This window comes from Lepidochelys olivacea, assembly GCF_965140295.1.
Source record: "Lepidochelys olivacea isolate rLepOli2 genome assembly, chromosome: 1".
Classification (NCBI taxonomy): Eukaryota; Metazoa; Chordata; order Testudines; family Cheloniidae; genus Lepidochelys; species Lepidochelys olivacea.
The window spans coordinates 330796643-330814870 of NC_140411.1; the positions used below are offsets into that span (position 1 = coordinate 330796643).

The window sequence follows — 18228 nt, forward strand, 5'->3', positions numbered from 1 at the left end:
TGGGACAGAAGAACAATTGCTTTATTGCTGTTTTCTTTATTAAAATCTATATTTTTTATCCTAGCAACTAAAGAGAACTGTACAGAGAAAAGATACATTTACAAACATTTTTACAAATATTTTAGCATTCACTGCTAGTATAAAATGAATTGTTAACAGGTGATGTGTTCAGAATACACAGTGTCCACAAAACAAAGTTAAAATTCCCTTTCCTTTTATAAAGGTTCACTGAGGTGATCGTATAAACTCACCTTGCACATCTCTTATGCAATCACAATTCACAAACCCCCAATGCAACTTTTGTTTCTATTACTGAGGAAAACACTATTCATGCCATTTGACCCCTTTCTGAAATGCAGCAAATCATTACTTTTCTGAATTGAAGATACAGGTAACTACTCTGAAACTCAATCCACAGTCAGACTGTGTGCTTCTTTAACATTATGCTTCAGTCAAGAATACAAATTTAGCTATAGGTTTAGTAATACTGTCACAATTAGAAGAAGAAGGCTAACGGCATATTGGGCTGCATTAGTAGGAGCATTTCCAGCAGATCGAGGGAAGTGATTATTCCCCTCTATTTGGCACTAGTGAGGCCACATTTGGAGTATTGCGTCCAGTTTTGGGCCCCCCTCCACTACAGAAAGGATGTGGACAAATTGGAGAGAGTCCAGTGGAGGGCAACAAAAATGATTAGGGGGCTGGGGCACATGACTTATGGGGAGAGAATGAGGGGATTGGGCTTATTTAGTCTGCTGAAGAGAAGAGTGTGTATGTGGTGGGGGGGATTTGATAGCAGCTTTTAACTACCTGAAGGTGGGTTCCAGAGGCTGAAGCTCGGCTGTTCTCGGTGGTAGCAGATGACAGAACAAGGAGCCATTGTCTCAAGTTGCAGTGGGGACAGTCTAGGCTGGATATTAGGAAACACTATTTCACTAGGAGGGTGGTGAAGCACTGAAATGGGTTACCTAGGGAGGTAGTGGCATCTTCATCCTTAGAGGTTTTTAAGGTCTGGCTTGACAAAGCTCTGGCTGGGATGATTTAGTTGGGGTTGGTCCTGCTTTGGGCAGGGGGTTGGACTAGATGACCTCCTGAGGTCTCTTCCAACCCTAATCGTCTGATTCTATGAACTCGGGTACTTGCAGAATGCACTGTTGCTTGGGAAATAAGTACCCACAGGGTGGCACTTTGTTTGAAACCTTTCTTTACATTAAAAATCTAATAAATTATGAGTAATCTCATTTTGTACAAAAATACAGAGTTTATTCTGCATAACTTCCACATGTGTATACTGATGGAAGACTAGATACCCAAAAGGAATAAAACAGCAACTTGACAGTGAAATAATGTACATTTATAAAGTACCTTTTGCATCAAATCACTTCATAAACTATATACTGCATCTACAATAATAATTTAACCTGTGAGTGAAATGTGGCCACCTCTGGCCTGGAATGCCACAGCTGTATCAAATTACCAGAGCAATAGTATACAACAGTTAAGATCAGAAAGCAAAGCAGCTCCCTTTGGGAAATTTAAGTAGGAAGAAACTACTCGGACTATCCAGGCTGGAATTTGGCTAGAATACCCTGGCTAAAATTCCTGTGCTTGCCATTTCTAACCTAGAGATGATACTGTCAATAGCATAGGGTCCCATAAAGCTATGCAGGGTCACTGGTTTGGTACTGATTCAGAGGAAAGAGTGCCTTTTATTGAATAACTAACGCAACTTCACTAAGCTACTCCATGGAGGTCTCCCATCCAAACAGTAACCAGGCCTGATGCTGGAGATAACAAGGATACTGGACATGAGAAATAAGTCTAATTTAATTGTAAATTGGGAGGCAGAGGTGAGTTTGGTTTTTTGCTTAAAGGTTTACACACCATTGAAAAACTTTTACACTTAAGTGCTATGTGTTAAATGGGAAAAAGTGACTTTCGGCAGCTGTTAGAAACAGTGTCCTGCCTAACAAGGTAGAAAAAAGGCAATGAGAGTTCTGTTCTGATGATGTAATGCTTCTATCTTGATGCTTCTTTGGTACATTGTGTTGTCACCTAATATCCAGCTGGGGACGTTTTGGTGGGGGAAGGGGGATTCTCTGTAAGATTCTCTCCAATATGTACCATTTAATTAAGCTTTTGTTAAACTGCTATTTTTTTTCTTAATTCGCTTCTTGACAGTTACTTTTGTCCAAACAAAACAATTTGGAACCTATGGCTTAAGAAAAATGCACAAAACACTTTAGCAGGGGAATGAATGTTTCCACTGGTCTTTGAAGTTCTTTACTAGTCTGTTCACGCCTTTGTATAAGGAATTAAGTGGAAGCAACTCTCCAAATATTTTTCTTTTGAACAACAGTGACTCTGTAGTCTGAGACACATTCCGCAAAGAGAATTCTATCTTCTTATCTCTCATCACTGCAGCAGCCAGACTGTAATTCATATTTTGCAGATGTCCAAGCCTGCAGCAGTCATGGGGAATATTGTGACACATGGTTTTAAGAGCCCCACTTTATTTTCATTCCCTTTGGATGTGGATGAATACATGCTCATCCCATTGTAAAGAGTTATAAAAGATCCTGTGTAGTTTTCTTTTGAGGGTAAGTAACTTTCTTTGTGTTATCAGATCCCACAGTGTATAACCTACATGGGTGAAAATTCATGATGAAATATATACTTTATATAGGTCAGTGTATGGTTAATATTTAGGAATATGTTAAATTAATGTAACAATAATATACGAAATACGCTCTCTCTCTTCAGGTGGGTGTATTTGCCCCCCCCCATTATTCTGAAGTCTTCTCAAAAAGTGACAGTTGTTTCGACATGATAGTCATATTTAAGCTCTTCAGGTCCCGTTAATACATTTATTTATTTTTCAGACCATGCTGTTCCTCTGCCTTCACTCAGTGGTGTTGAGCATCTAGGGCTCAATCCTGCAAGGTGCTGAGTTTTTTGGCTCTGATCCAGTGACACACTTCAGCATGTGCTTCACTGCGTGAGTAGTTCCATAGACTTCAATGGGACTACTCACATGGTTGAAGCTGTGCTGGACTGAATTGTGCTAGAATGCTAATCAGTACCTTGCAGGAACTAGCCCTTACTGCAGTTTCAGTCTGATACTTTATTTTATTTCCTGAGTGAGGCCTCAATCCTGCAAAAGGATCCTAAACCACAGGCCCTTAACCACCCCACAGTGTCCCATTGATTTGGTCAGGGAATAGGGCTTGTGCTTGTAGACCTCTTTGTAGGTTAGCAGCTTTATGCTGTTTTGCCATGTTGCTCTATGCTGTTAAGCAACTGCCATGTTCTGTCCTAGAGGTGGCTGCAATTATCCTAACTTGCCAAGCACTTCAAAACAAAATAAATTATTAAAAGTAAGATGATGTATTTTATCATATCATAAAACAAATAATCTTATTATAGCTAGTAAGGATTATTTGCTGAGTTTGATAGTTGTCCTTTCATCTCGGCTATTGCCATTTCTCTCGCTTAACTTTCTTTGCTCTAACAACCTTGCTAGTTTGCTGTAGGTAACCCTCAGCAAAACAGGCTAATACAACCAGACTTGGATTAGAGAAAAAATTCAGTTTTCACTTTACAAGTCTGTTATGTCAGAAAATTATTGCTTTTGGTGACATTTGCAGAAACTTGGCATTGTGAGATGCAGTTGCTAAAAGTCTGTAAAAGTTTAAGAAAATTGTAGTAACATAGGAAACTTACATAACCAAACAGGCAAACAATAAAACAAAGCTGGTACTTTAGATGTGGTACCATGCCAGCAACGAGGTTCCTATAAAACAAATCTCCCTTTAAAAATAAAGTCACATATTGTAATTAAGTGAACCATTACAAAATAGAACTAGTTCAGTGAACAAGACAAGCTATAATTAGCAACTGCATGCCCAGAGCAACCTCCAATTTTTAATGTATTTACATTGTAATGTTCTATTTAGTGTCTGTGATAGAGGGTCTGTCAAAAAGGGTTCTGAGTAAATACTGAATATCAAATACATTTGTAACCAGTAAAATATTAATAGTGCCACCTCAGCAGCTTTGCACGATTACTGTGAAAATTCACTACCTTGGGCACAAAATCCACACACATGCCCTTTATCATGCTGATTGGGGTTAGTGAAAAAAATTGTATTTTGCTTTCCCATTAAAAAAATTATCCACCCAGTGAGTGAAGCCATAACCCCAGATCCCAAAGTGGACTGGGAAGCTTGCACTGGAGCATAGCAATCTTACAGACGTGGATGCTGGCAAATGTGCTCATAAGGGACCTGACGTTTCTACTGCCCCTTTTGTAAAAATGAGTGCCTGCTTGAAGGCTTGACTTCTGGGAACCTGCAACGGGCCCATCCCCGCTCTTTGTGCCCCTGACTCCCACCCCCAAACAGGGAGAAGGGGAGGAACTGCCCTAGGAAAGTTGCCCTCTTATGCTGCTTAGGCCTTTAATTACCTTGGCCAGTCCTGGGACTGGACCTCCTTCCTGGGATAATCCCCCCCTCTCCTCTGCCACTGCTCCTCCTCTGCCTCCTCCAAGGCCTCCTCCTGCCCCTCCAGCTTCTCTCCTCCCCAGACTGTGCAGTAAGAGCCTGATAAGCAGCAAGCTGCGGCTAGTGTCAGCAGGGTTTTGTGGTGCTGGATTCATAGCACAAGCCACAGGTTGTGTGTTGTGCTCCAACTGCCCCCTATGGACTCTGCTGGTCCAGCACGGTCCACATGCGGTAGTTAGAATGCAACATGCAGCCTATGGCTTGGGCAGTGAATCCAAAAGCATTTCAACCCCATTCAAATTTTCTATGGCTTGCCTACTATCAGACCCACACTGTGCAGTCTGTGCCTGTGCCACAGGGTGCAGTGGAGAAGAGTGCCCCAGTGGCCATTCCATTTGCTGTGTTTGTTGGACCCCAGTGATGGTGCGTGACACGCACATATTTTTTTACATGCTTTAGCTTGCAAAATTAGTAGATTTAAACCCGAATTACTAATTGCATAATTACATTAAAATCAGAATGACTATGAAAAAATTAGAGAGGGTGGCATCTCTGCAATGTTTGCAGAATTTTTGAAGTTGGCCAACGAAGTCACTGAAGGGGCCAACCTGAAGCATTTGCTTTAGGAGTACAAATTGGCCTAGGACCACTGCTATACCAGTGCTGGATGTCTGTCCTGGCACAGTGTGATGACTAGCACCAACCAAATTTAAGGAAAATCAAGAGAGGTCTTGAATTCTGAATTTAGGAGTCAAAGGGATAGGACATATTTTTAACATAACACTGATTAAAAAATTGTGGAAGATCTGATTTAGTTAACTGATTTATTTACAGCCATCTGTAAACTATTTTATTTTTAAAGATATTTAATAATATTTCTATGTTTTAAAGATAAAACTAGTCCAAAGACATGTTTTTGTACCTCTGCCACAAAAGGTTTTTTTTATTTAATGTTTTAGAAAGGGCAATAAAAATCCAGGAGTTGGTTATATGCTATGATCCATATGCTTGCTTCAGCTCGATGCGCATATACAAGGCCAGAATAGACCCTAGGTGCTAAATAAAATTCTGCTTTTTCCTCTTTTCTTTCCATCTCTTGCTCTCTTTATAAACTGACTCAGATTCACAAGAGCCATTCACAAGAGCCATACTGCGCTCCAAGAAATTTCTCAGCATGCCTCCTGTAAACAGCTGAACATTACAAGCAGGTGTTACAACAAGTAATGTTTCTTGCATCTATACATGCAATGTTCTCTCATTTCCTCTCTACACCCCCCCTCCCCGAACAGTTAAAATAGCATTGTATAAAAAGTCACTGGGCTATTTTCTCACATTTATTCTTGTACAATAGTTAAATATCAGAAGTGATCACATGAAGGGGAAAAAAATCAAACCTCTACTGTATCTATTAAATCCTCTGGCAGATAATAACTTCTTGCCATATTTTCTTAATGTAAATGGAAACAGAAACTAAACCAAGCAAATGAGCCCTCCTGAGCCAGCTGTCCTTTCTAATATGCTTATACAGTTGATCACATGAATATTTATTGTGTCCTCAATTCGCTATAGGTGCAAGAGTTTTCATTCAACCAACAGGCCCCAGCACATCAGGTTTTAATTTGGAGAATATAATAAATGTAAAAATCTGTTATTTACTGAATTAACTTAAATTCTGTAACAACCTCATCATGCTTGCTGAACCTGTGCACAGAAGGCCTTGGCCTCCAACTGATCTGTGGGAATTGGCAGGGTAGGGTGGGACCAACCTAGTGATCTGTTCGGGGGGGAGGAGGGAAGGAGGTAAGCTTGCCTAGTGTTAATAAACACTTACTAGCAGTGTTTTCTCACATTTATAAAAATATAAAGTCTAATCACTTCATTCTGGCAGTGCAAGCAGTTGCATTTCATTGTTTTCCTTGTTACTGCAAGTCAGGCTTCTTCATAAGGTTTCTTCAAATAAAAAAAGATCAGTTTGACTGGTATTTGGTTCTGTCGATCCCCTGAAATCCTGTAATAAGCACGCTAAAAAGAGAGTGTAGCTATTGCAGAGTGATCTCCTCACAATAAACCCCTTCCAAAAGGCCTATAGCTCTTAATTCTCCCTACTGTAAAGTGTGGGCAAACTTCTTCACAAAAAATTGTGTAACCAACACATGCTGAATGTAATCAGTCATCCACTCCATTTGTTGTCCTGGGCACTCCTGTCTTTCTGTGTATGTGTGTATTTGGGCTGCAAATTCTTCCAAGAATGGAGCTTGTTCATTATCTGTAAAGCACCTAACATACTGATTTCTTTAGCAAGAGTTTCCAGTAAACTATGTGTGGAGATTAAGTATTATTAACTATTTCCAGAGAAATCGGAGAAGCGGTGATGCTCGAGTCAATGTTACTGTGCCAGGCACAAGGTTGTGAGAATCAGCATAATTATAAAATGTAAATAATGCTTCAGTACAGAAATTACCAAAAACATTTTTATAAAGAAAATAATACGTCAAAAAGGCCCCAAGTGGGTTCTGTGAACATTTGTGATGGTTTTCTTATTCCAGTATAGCATCAAAGGAGGTGCTGCTGAAACATGAAGACATATCACCTAGGGAGGTGGAAGAATCTCCTTCCTTAGAGGTTTTTAAGATCAGGCTTGACAAAGCCCTGCCTGGGATGATTTAGTTGGGGATTGGTCCTGCTTTGAGCAGGGTGTTGGACTAGATGATATCCAGAGGTCCCTTCCAACCCTGATATTCTATGATTCTATGATCACTATGTGCCCATGACTATTAGATTTATAACATGTCTTAAAGCAGACCTAAATAAGAGACAGCCAGACAGAGGTCTCTGGTTTCTCACAAAATGCAGGCTTAACTGACACCTATAAAATCCAAGATAAGCGTCTGAATGACTACAGAAAATAGTATTATAAAAAAGTTAACTTCAGATTTAGAGTTTCTTTGAACTCCTTGGGGTTTTGAGATAAAGAACAGCTTTATTGACTGACTGATGAACCTGTGTGTATGAGATCTGAGACTATTCTTTGTGCCCGCACTTCACCTGTACTTCTTAGTGGGTAACAAGGTGCCTCAGGATCCAAACCTAGGAGAAAAGGAGTACTTGTGGCACCTTAGAGACTAACAAATTTATTTGAGCATAAGCTTTTGTGAGCTACAGCTCACTTCATCGGATGCATTTGAAGTGAGCTGTAGCTCACGAAAGCTTATGCTCAAATAAATTTGTTAGTCTCTAAGGTGCCACAAGTACTCCTTTTCTTTTTGCAAATACAGACTAACACGGCTGCTACTCTGAAACCTAGGAGAAAGATTCACCTCTGACAAATCTCCAAGCTTTTAAGAGCTGAAAATCTGAAATGTAAGATGTCCATCTATCTCTGCCTGGATATCTTTGAAAAGAGCAATGAAAAAACACCTGCAATGTGATTACAGAGTGGAACATACTTGTGATTTATGAGCAAAGAATCTAGTTTTCCATTTCGATTTTTACTTATTTTAAGAGTTTATTTTTTGGCTGGTTGTTTGCCTTTTAATCTGCAAAACTAAGTTTCTCTACAAAGCTTGAAGCTAAAATTGGTTGTTCAAGGCAAATGACAAACCTACAAAATAAAAAAAAGGGAAACAATTTTAAACGCTTAAGTGAGACAAAAGAGACTGCTAATGTTACTGAAAATTCTTCACTGTTATTCTCAGGCTTCAGTTGCTCACCTGGCCATGCAATATCTTTGGAGCACAGAGCATGCAGAATGCTTCCCACACCATTTTCTTTAATATATGTGGGCCCAGTCCTGCAAACATACAGATGACTAGTCCATTTGGAATGAGTGGGACTGCTCATGTGTGTGAGTTTGCAGGATCAGGATCTGTCAAGGAAACATTACCGTGTTTTTGTTGAACTCCTGGGGAGTCAATGGGAGTTCTTCTATAGACTTCAGTGGAGCCAGGATTCCACCCTCTGTTTTTATCAGTATTTCTTTTTGGAAGTTGTTCATAATAAAATTAGAATCAGTGTTTGTTAGTTGGTGGCTTTCAGTCTAAAATGAAAATGAGAAACCATATTTATGGTCTCCAAACACTCAACTGACAGGGAAAATGACACAGAATCTTTTGAAAAACTATTACTTTGGTTCACAGATTTTTGATTAATTACATTGGTTATCTTCCTAAGAATAAACAAAAATTATACTCTTTTTCTCCAAAGAGACTCGATTTTACAACTGAATAGAACTGATCAAAGATTTTCCACTGAAACTTTTTTTTTGATGGAAAATGCTTTTTCAATTTAATGGAAATTTTCACCAAAAAATTAAGATTTTGTAAAAAATGAGTTTTTTGACCAAAAACCAAAATCTTTTCAGTTTTAAAAAGATGTTCATTTTTCAGATGCAGAAAACTGAAAAATATTAAGGTTTTGGGTTTTCAGGTTCTTGACCAAAATCAGAAAAAATGTCAATAAAAAGACATTTTGTTTAATTTTCATCTAAATTTTTCATGGCGCGGGGAAAGTATTTCCACCCAGCTCCTTGTGTAATGAACTTCACTTTGGATTTTGTAGACCTGAGACATTGACTTGTTTCAATTCAGGTCTTGACTGGTGGAGGGGCAGAATTGCTCCTAAGACTGGAATAGGCTTACTGTCTTTTACCTGCCCTATGTACATCTGCCCAGAGTCCAGAATGGTCCTTTGAGCTCAGCACTGGGTAAAGGATTTTCTCCTCGATGTATAGGTCAAACAGTGTTACTAATTTATACATTTTCATTTATCTGAATTTAAAGCATGGCTGACTTTGTGTATTACTCTGCTTTGCCCCAGTGTAATCTCTTTCACTCTACCCTTGACATCCTGCCTCCAGTCCAGCTCTGTCCCTATCTAAGAATAGTGATTTAGTGAAAGATAATCCTGCTCTGAACTAAAGAACATTCCAAGCAATGATTTGCCAAAGAAGAGAGAGAGAGAGAATATCTATGATTTTCACTGCATAGAAGAAATGTGCCATGAGTGTTGGGTGTTTTAGCAAGTACCAACTTGTCCAAGAATATACTCAGGTCTAAAGATTGCCTGGAAACTATATAATAACAATTCTGTTACTGAATTAAGGCTATATCCTGCCCTCATTCTGTGCAGAGATCAAGAGTAGAAAACAGTCCTTAGAGCATTTGATTAATTTCTACAAAACACAGATACATCTGGTAAACAAACAGCACCAAAGATAATTCTTATAAAGATTTTTATGAGAAAATGCAACTCAGATTGGAACAAGAACCGTGGGTCTGATTCTGGGGTACACTGGTCCCTTCATACCACCTTGCTGAGGCAAAGGGACTGTAACATAGGCCTAACTGGCTATACAGGAACAGTATAGTGGGAATCCTCCATTGAACCCTCATCAAAAAGGATGTGACTGGGGAAAAGAGATTTGTCTGGAGCAGCTCTGGCTATTCCTGGTGCTAGAATGGTCCTTTAGGCCCCTGGGAGCTAGATATAAATTACAAAAGCCTTCACGTTTTTCTAACTTACGCTGGTCCCAGAATTAGAGAGCAGCAAAGGTGCCCTAAAGCCATCTTGTCCTTGGGTCCTGTGCCAAATGCTGAGACCTGAGAATTAGACCTGAGAATCAGGGCCCATAAGCCCAACACCTGTGGCATTGGAATAATAATAATAATAATAATAACCATCATCACAAACAATTAATAATATGTGCTGCATTGTTACAGATAAGGATACAATCTGTTTGATCAATTTACAATAGAATGACACTTAAAACTCACACTACTACATATGACCAAGTAGCTGTTCCTCCAGGATTTACAGTAATTTATTTTTCGTAAAATAGAATTTTAACTGGGAATTAAGACTAAGGAGAATGTTATCATTGCACTATTAATGTTACACTTCCAAATGGTCAAACCTTACAGTCCAGTCTGGCAGAGTGAAGAAAAAAATAAAGAGAAAGTAAAAAGAAAAGGAGTACTTGTGGCACCTTAGAGACTAACCAATTTATTTGAGCATGAGCTTTTCACTTCAAGTTAGCTGTAGCTCATGAAAGCTCATGCTCAAATAAATTGGTTAGTCTCTAAGGTGCCACAAGTCCTCCTTTTCTTTTTGCGAATACAGACTAACTCGGCTGTTACTCTGAAAAGAGAAAGTAGGTGCCAGAAATCCGTAATTAAATGTAGAAAATATTCAGTCCCTCTATCATCCTGACGGTTATGCCCAATGAGACTATTCCTTGGATTGTTCTTTTTCTAGACACTGGCTCTCCCAATTGACCATAAAACACAGTACTTTATTTGAAAGAATAAAACTAGAGACAATGACTATTTGATACTACAGACTATTCCCTTCCAGACCTATTTCACTGAAGGGTTTTAATTCTACCATGGTTGGCTTAAAATGAATACATTAACATTAACTGCATACATTTAAATATTGATCCAAGCCATGCTTTGTGTAATACGGTGGTATATCATCTAGTTAATACTTTCATGCTGTTAGTACGCTTTGCACTCTTGCTCAACATGTTAATCACTTTGTCCAAATAAATATGTGGTGTAAAAAATAGATGGTTGCTAATGCTTCCCTATTAAAATTTTAGTGGAGCTAAATGATTGGTAACCTGCTTCCATTACTGACTGGAGTGTTATCTTGTATCCTTTTCAGTTTGTTTATTTCACCACAGTTTCAAGATCCTTTACTTAATCTAAGCATTGAAAGGGAATGTTTCTCTTCAATCTATCACTGTCTATTTCAAACTTGTGATGCTTTTTTTTAAATGGACATGATCTGGGAACTGCTCAAGTTCATAGAGGTTTGATACAATTACTATTTTAATGAGCTAATTTCTCATCTCAACATCTGACCCCCCTCTTCATCTACTCTTGAAGCGCTTCAATTAATGCTAAATTTCCAGTAGCTACACATTTTTGTTCCAGGGAATTTGATCACTTTGACTCCGCTCTCTACTGTCTCCTGAAGGGTTGCATTTGAAATATTTCTCACTGCACTTCTGAGAATACCTTTCAATTAATTCTTTATAATTAAAAATGTATTGTAATTAACTGTGTAGTATATATGCATATCAGTGCCCTCCACTTGATAGAATCATGACCACTCTACTGTGGGTCATACACCCTATTACCTACAGGAAATTCTCCATTAACTCCAGTGACTAGTGACCTGGGTTTTGGAACAGAAGCATTGTTTTTTTCCCATCTGCCACCATGAAGTTCCTGTTAGCCATGATGTACAACAAAACGATAACTATGGAGTCATACCTGGCTGACTGGCTATGGTTTTGTAACAGTATGAATTTTGAGGATCCTACTGAATTTAACAAAAAAGTTGATTTGAAATAGTATGAAGAATATTAAAAATGCTTGACCATGAAATGTTGTGAATATACTTTGCATGATCACTTTCCATTGTGAAATTATAGGACTCTTCCAGTACTTCTTTAACTTGCATTTATTTTATCAGATTGAAACAGATAAATACATTGGAGGGGCTCAGAAAGGGGGAATTGTCATTAATTTCCTCAGAAAACAGTTTTGGAAAATGGGGGGGAAAAGCAGTTCAAATGGGCCATTTGGTCACAGGGGAAGGGCTCAGTTTAGTCTGCAACCTGCAAACTAGGTAGCAAATATTCTCATTGGGCTTGATTTTTAGAAGTATTGAGAATCCACAACTTCACTTGAACTCCATGGAAGCTACAGGTGCTGATCACCTGGGAAAGTGAGACCCTGCCAGGGGCTTCTGGCATACAAGGGCAAAATGTTAAGTCACCATCACACTATAGCTCTGGAGGCAGAAGTTGAGCTATGATCACTAATCGTCTGATTCTGCCACCCTTTTCTCACTGAGTAGTCCCATTGATTACAGAAATCAGCCCCTCTTTATCTCTCTCCACCGCAAAGCATTCCAGTAGCTTGAGCAATGTCCTATAGGCAGGTTCAGTAAAGCATATGTGAAAAGTCCATTTTTATTGCATGTGTCCTATGCTTTGTATCTAGCATTAATAAATGTTGTCATTATAACTCTATGACGCTATGTTGTATTAATAATAATAGGGCCAGATTCTCAGCTGGAGTGAATTGGTATAACTCTGGATCTATGGTAATTGACATTTGATAAGAATCTGTCCCATAATAGTTAGCTTTTATATTAATAAGAGGTATCCTTGCAGGGTGGCCTTGGGAGGGATAGTGCTCTTTGAATCGTATTAGTTGGGCAGATAAGTGAGTTTTTGAGACAAAGTTGTTCTCCATGTCCACTGAAGGCAGGACAGGAAGTAATGGGCTTAATCTGCAGCAAGGGAGATTTAGGTTTAAGTTCTGGAATAGGCTTTCAAGGGAGGGTGAGGAATCACCATCATTGGAGGTTTTTAAGAACAGGCTGGCAAACACCTGTCAGGGATGGTCTAGGTATGCTAGGTCCTGCCTCAGTGCAGGGGGCTGGACTTGATGTCTTCTCAAGGTCCTTTCCATCCCTACATTTCTATGATTCTTAACCCCAAAGGACAGAATAACCTTTCTTCCTATGCATACCATGGCAGGGATACTGTTCCCCAGGGAAGCAACTTTTATCATCTCTTAGGGCTTGTCTACACTACCGCTTAAGTCGATGTAATTTACGCAGCTTAGGGATGTGAGAAAACCAGCCCCCTGAGCGACATAAGTTACGTGGACTTAAAGCGATGTCTACACCACGCTATGTCAGCAGGAGACGCTCTCCCATTGATGTAGCTTCCACCTCTTGCTGAGGTGGAGTAATTATGTTGATGGGACAGAACTGGTGCATCTTCACCAGATGTGCTACATTGGTGCAGCTCCATTGATGCAGCTGTGCCGAGATAGCGTGGTAGTGAAGACAAGCCCTAGAACTACAAACTCTTCTGCCAGACAAGTGACGAACGCATATGGTATTAGGTGTCGGATTTTTTCACTCCATTCAAACTTGAAGAAACAACAGGTGGTAGGTAGGCCTTTACTTACTTATTGTAGATCCAGATTCAGGCCTGTTCAAAGAGCTGATGATAACAAAGCCAAACCCTTCATTCTCTTTCCGGTGGATGACAACATCACTGGTTTGTAAGCTGTGTGAAGTAATGCCCTCTGGTTGTGTAGCATTACTACTAGATGCAGCATGATTACTGTTAGCATAAGCAGCATAGTCACTTCTAGGAGAACTGTGGTGTGTAGACACTGAACCTGGGCTTCTGCCATTTTCTGGGCAAGGGTCTCCTAAAATATAAATCATATAAGTATTACAGTTTAACTTGTTCAGTGACTTTATCAGTTACTGTACCTTTGCTAATGCAACATGAATACAACTGGCTGTTTATATTACAGAAAGGAAACATAACAGATGTGAAAGAACTGGAATCTACCTGATTGTGCAAGCATTCAAGGGAAATCAGATAAAGCAAACATAAACACAAACTCCTATTCTGCTCCACAGAGAAGAGAGGAATCTGTTGTAAGAAACAATACAAAGCTGTACAGCAAAGAAAGTTAACAAGAGCTATTCAATTAGCTGATCTGTCATCTAGGGGAAAAATTGGCTGTCTAATCCAATACTAAATTATTTTGTCTTTGGATTAAAAGAATTTAAGCAGGCAGCTAATACAGAATAATTTGGATTAGCTTTATAATTTTCCTCTTATAAACTGATTAGCATAATCAAAAGATGTTTATGGAATGGAGGAGCAATACAATGAAAAATAATCACAATTAATTATTCTGTTGCTGCCTCCATAGTTACAATGCTCATTTAGAAGTTTTAAAGATGCTCTTACATGCAGAGTTAAAATGATCAGAAGGACAAATGAAGTCCATTAACCTTTTAGCTGTGGCTTTATAGTTTGTAAAAGCAGAGAGGACGAGAAATTTTGCACGATTAAGCACCTCCTCATACAAACATTGCTGGCAGTCAGTAACTGTAAATAATTAAGTGATGCTTGTACATGGAAAAAAATGTACTTATATTCATTGCAGACCTTTTGTTTCAGATGAATCATACCTATATAGTAATATAATATAGTAGTTTCAGATAAATATACAATGGATGTTTTCTGCCCCTAGCAGTAATAGTGGTGCAGTCATACTACAAAATATCTGACAAGCTTCACATTCCGCACCCCAGAGGTCCCAAAAAAGTTTACAAGTTAAAAGTTCCAAGTCTGAAATCTATTTTCTGAATAAAATAAGCAGGATCCAAGGACAAACTATTATTTTCTCAGGCAGGTAAGTGTGTCCTTTAACAGTCCTTGTGCAACTTTGAAATAGAGTGATTAGGGAGAGTAACAAGGAGGAAAACTAAACAATTATTGTGCCACTACATTAGAATACCAAATCTCTGAGAGTTATTGGACCCCATCTGCAACTAAATGCCATAGTCAAAGACAAGAGAGATCACATTTTCTAACTGTCATGTTTTAGAAGGTTGACTCTGTATATGTATACTGTGTATGTCAGTTTGGCTGTAACAAAAAGAAAATGATCTTACTGCCCTGCATTATCAGGAGCAGGCTGTTATAAATGAATGCCAGAGAGTCTCATTAACTACACAAAAAGAATGAAAACGGAGGAAGAGCAAATTTTAGATGGCTGTTAGATTTTCTTCTCTTTATTCTGAAACATATTCATCAGAATTTTTTTTTTGCTTGCTCTGCCTGCAAAGAAATGGCAGTTTAATTTCTATTTCCTCTGAAACATCACTTTTTTCTAACAAAGCAGGTTTCAGGAACTCAAGTTTGGTAATTCTTTACCTCAGTTCTTGAGAAAGAGGACATCTAAGATTCTGAGACAGAGCTGTGCAAAATAAATCAAATCTCAAGCCCATTTGGAAGACATTTTCTAACCCTGGCCTGTGCTAGCAAATGGTTTGGGCTGAGGTTGTCTGCCCAGATCAGAAGCTGGTTAACCTCATTTCTATCCCACCTCCTAGCAAAATCCTTGAAAACATAGACGGAAGCAAGGGTCTGATGGCCTTGAAACTTAGAGGTAAGGGGTTCCCCTTGGAGGCTAATGTTTTTCTAAAACCTGTGAACCAAACTGCTGGGCTCTGTTTGAAACCTGAACCCAGCGAGATTTGCACAGCCCTAGTCTTGACTCTGTAGTTTGAGAGTGTATTGGGACCATCTGAGGATGTCTTTTCTTCCTAAGGCCTTTCCTCTATGCCCAAGCTGTTTATTCACCCAATATTGCCTATGGCTTGTTCTTTCTTCATTCTTTATTTTCCTTTTCTTTTCTTTTTTTTTGTAGGCAAGCTTTCTAATCACTCCTATGCCTGATTTCCACAACCCCAAAGACATTCACAGCCAGGACATGAACAGATCAACCCAAGAAAGTACAAACATATGTGTAAATGTCAATTTTTTAAAATACCACGTTCAAAATTAACCTTTCCTTTGTTATGTAAGGGTCCACCTTTTTTAAAAAAGAATGATTTATTTCTATAATTTTCTTTTGCAAATTCTAGTTTTCTTTATATTTCACCTGCATATTTCTGACTGTTGCTTATATTAAGAATATTTTCACTATGGAAAGGTAGGGCATATTCTCCTCTTAGTCAAGCTGGTGTAACACCCTTGACCACAATGAAATTGCCTTGGTTTAATTTTGATGAGAATCTGATCCATTGCATAGAAAAAGGAATAGAAAAATCACACTAATTTGAAATTGGATATACAGTAAATTAGGTTCTAATTCTGCAAGTTACATGTGGGTAGACTATTATTCCTGCATGTTATAAATGTCAGGATCAGGACCTTAATGTTGTGCATCAATATGAAAATAAAGAATAACAAAACTGCAAGACTAGTAAAAATTGTAGGACAAATGTTTCTGCAAATCTAGTATTTGTTAACAGCAACATAAGGAAAGCCCAAGTTCTCCATATTACACATACTCAGAACCAAGAACTTCATTTTAATCCTATCAGCCTTAGGTGAGGATGTATGCCAGTACCTTTGTACTGATTTTGCATTTTTCAGTTCATGTAAATAATGCTACATTTTTGTTTAAAGATAACATTCAATACATCACATCAATCTAAAAACTTGTACAGCTTCATAAGCAGTTAAACAATGAGTCATACACTATATTTCAGAGAGTGTCACTATCAAGGCTAAAGAATAATCCAGGATGTTTTAGTAGCTTGATTCAATTTCTGTGTCAGGAGTCCTGTGATTAATAGAAACTCTTAAAAAGTTCCTTACATAATGTAAGGCAACCAACCACCAAAGGATGATAACTATGCTGTCTGTACTAACTCTTGTAATTATTATTCTTGTCTACAGTCCAGTTTCCATAGAGGCTGATAAAATCTACTAACCCTTAGGAAACTAACGAATCCCCACATGTTCAGTATTTTACCTTGGTAACTGGCCATTTTCCTAGGGTTTGGGGAGCTTCTAGGGGGCGTTGAGCCAGGTTGGAGGGAGGATTTCTGGCTGCAGGATTCTAGAGTTAACAGAAGAAAGTCAGTCCCGAGATAGGGAAGATGGACAGTGACCTGACAGCGTGCCAGAGACGGGAAATGGGGAGTATGAACAACAATAAGTGGGTTAGGAGCATGAGGTTGCTGGACTGCTGGGGTGGGCAGGAAGGGGAAGGCAAAGGCTAAGGAGGTGGAGCAGGAAAAGAGAAAGGGCTCCTTGGTGGATGGAGAGGGAGAAGACAGAAGGGGCCGATGACATGTTTACTAATTTCTGATCACTCATTAAAGTGCCCTAATGATGAGCCTGTTCTAAGGGTTGTATTAGATTATTAAACTTCATTCACATAAGCAAAGAGTTTAACTGAATGAGAACAGATTCACTCATTAAAAACTCTTGTTAAATAGATGCTGCCAGGATATATTTAGAAAAAATCTCCTCTGTGTTACCAGTAACACCTTAGATGGTCAAGACTGAAAGAATTGAAAATGTCTCATCTGCTTTATGCAGTGTTGTTGTAGCCGTGTACTGCGTCAGTCCCAGGATATTACAAAAAAAAAAAGTGGATGAGGTAATATCTTTTATTGGACTAACTTCTGTTGGTGAGAGAGACAAGCTTTTGAGCTACTCTCTTAGTACCTTTCCCAGACCTGAAGACAAACTCTGGGTAGCTCAAAAGCTCATCTCTCTTACCAACAGATATTACCTCACCCATCTTGTCTCTCTAATTTTCTTTACACTATTAATCCTGTTTATCTTCTGCACTTTCTGCTTGGAAACGGAAACCAGACTGCCCTGTTTCTAGTCATTATTTATATAGCACTAAAAGACTTGAGATGGTTTCCTTTGAAGTCAGTGGCAAAACTCCCATTAACTTCAGTGGCAGCAGGACTGGGCTCAGAACATGTCAAAGCAACGGAAGGAATTCCTGCCCTAAAGAGCTTACAATCTGCAAGCCTTTTCCTGCTTGCTTTACTCACACGAATGACTTCAATAAGACCACTCAGATAAGTAATACGAGCACCCTTTGGTCCTAACATGGCACAAGTAGGGACAATACAGGAGAACATAGTATGGAACAAACACAGAGTCACTCATGATCTTTACAGCAGGATTGTCACTCTTACTTCCTGGTTCTCTAGGAATCAGGCACAACGTTGCAATGTTTGTCTCACAAACACTGCCAGGGAATGTTGAAGGACAAAGGTTTTCCAAGACTTAATTCTTTAAATAATAAAAAAAAATGATTATAAAGTTAGTTTTTGTTAAAACTTTTTCTTTTTTAAA

General features: G+C 38.8%; 1 protein-coding gene across 7 annotated transcripts in view; it reads right to left on the reverse strand.

The window, feature by feature from the left end:
- MAGI2 (membrane associated guanylate kinase, WW and PDZ domain containing 2) overlaps positions 1–18228 on the reverse strand; it is a 1196373-nt gene that overhangs the window by 69764 nt on the left and 1108381 nt on the right. For 5 of the 7 annotated variants that reach the window (XM_084630708.1, XM_084630707.1, XM_084630710.1 and 2 more), the window contains one exon: positions 13496–13744. In XM_084630708.1, the coding sequence (XP_084486834.1) occupies positions 13496–13744 (249 nt within the window). Of the gene's footprint in view, positions 1–13495; positions 13745–16879; positions 16967–18228 lie in introns of all 7 variants that reach the window. The other 2 variants (XM_084630706.1, XM_084630709.1) reach the window with 1 other exon arrangement.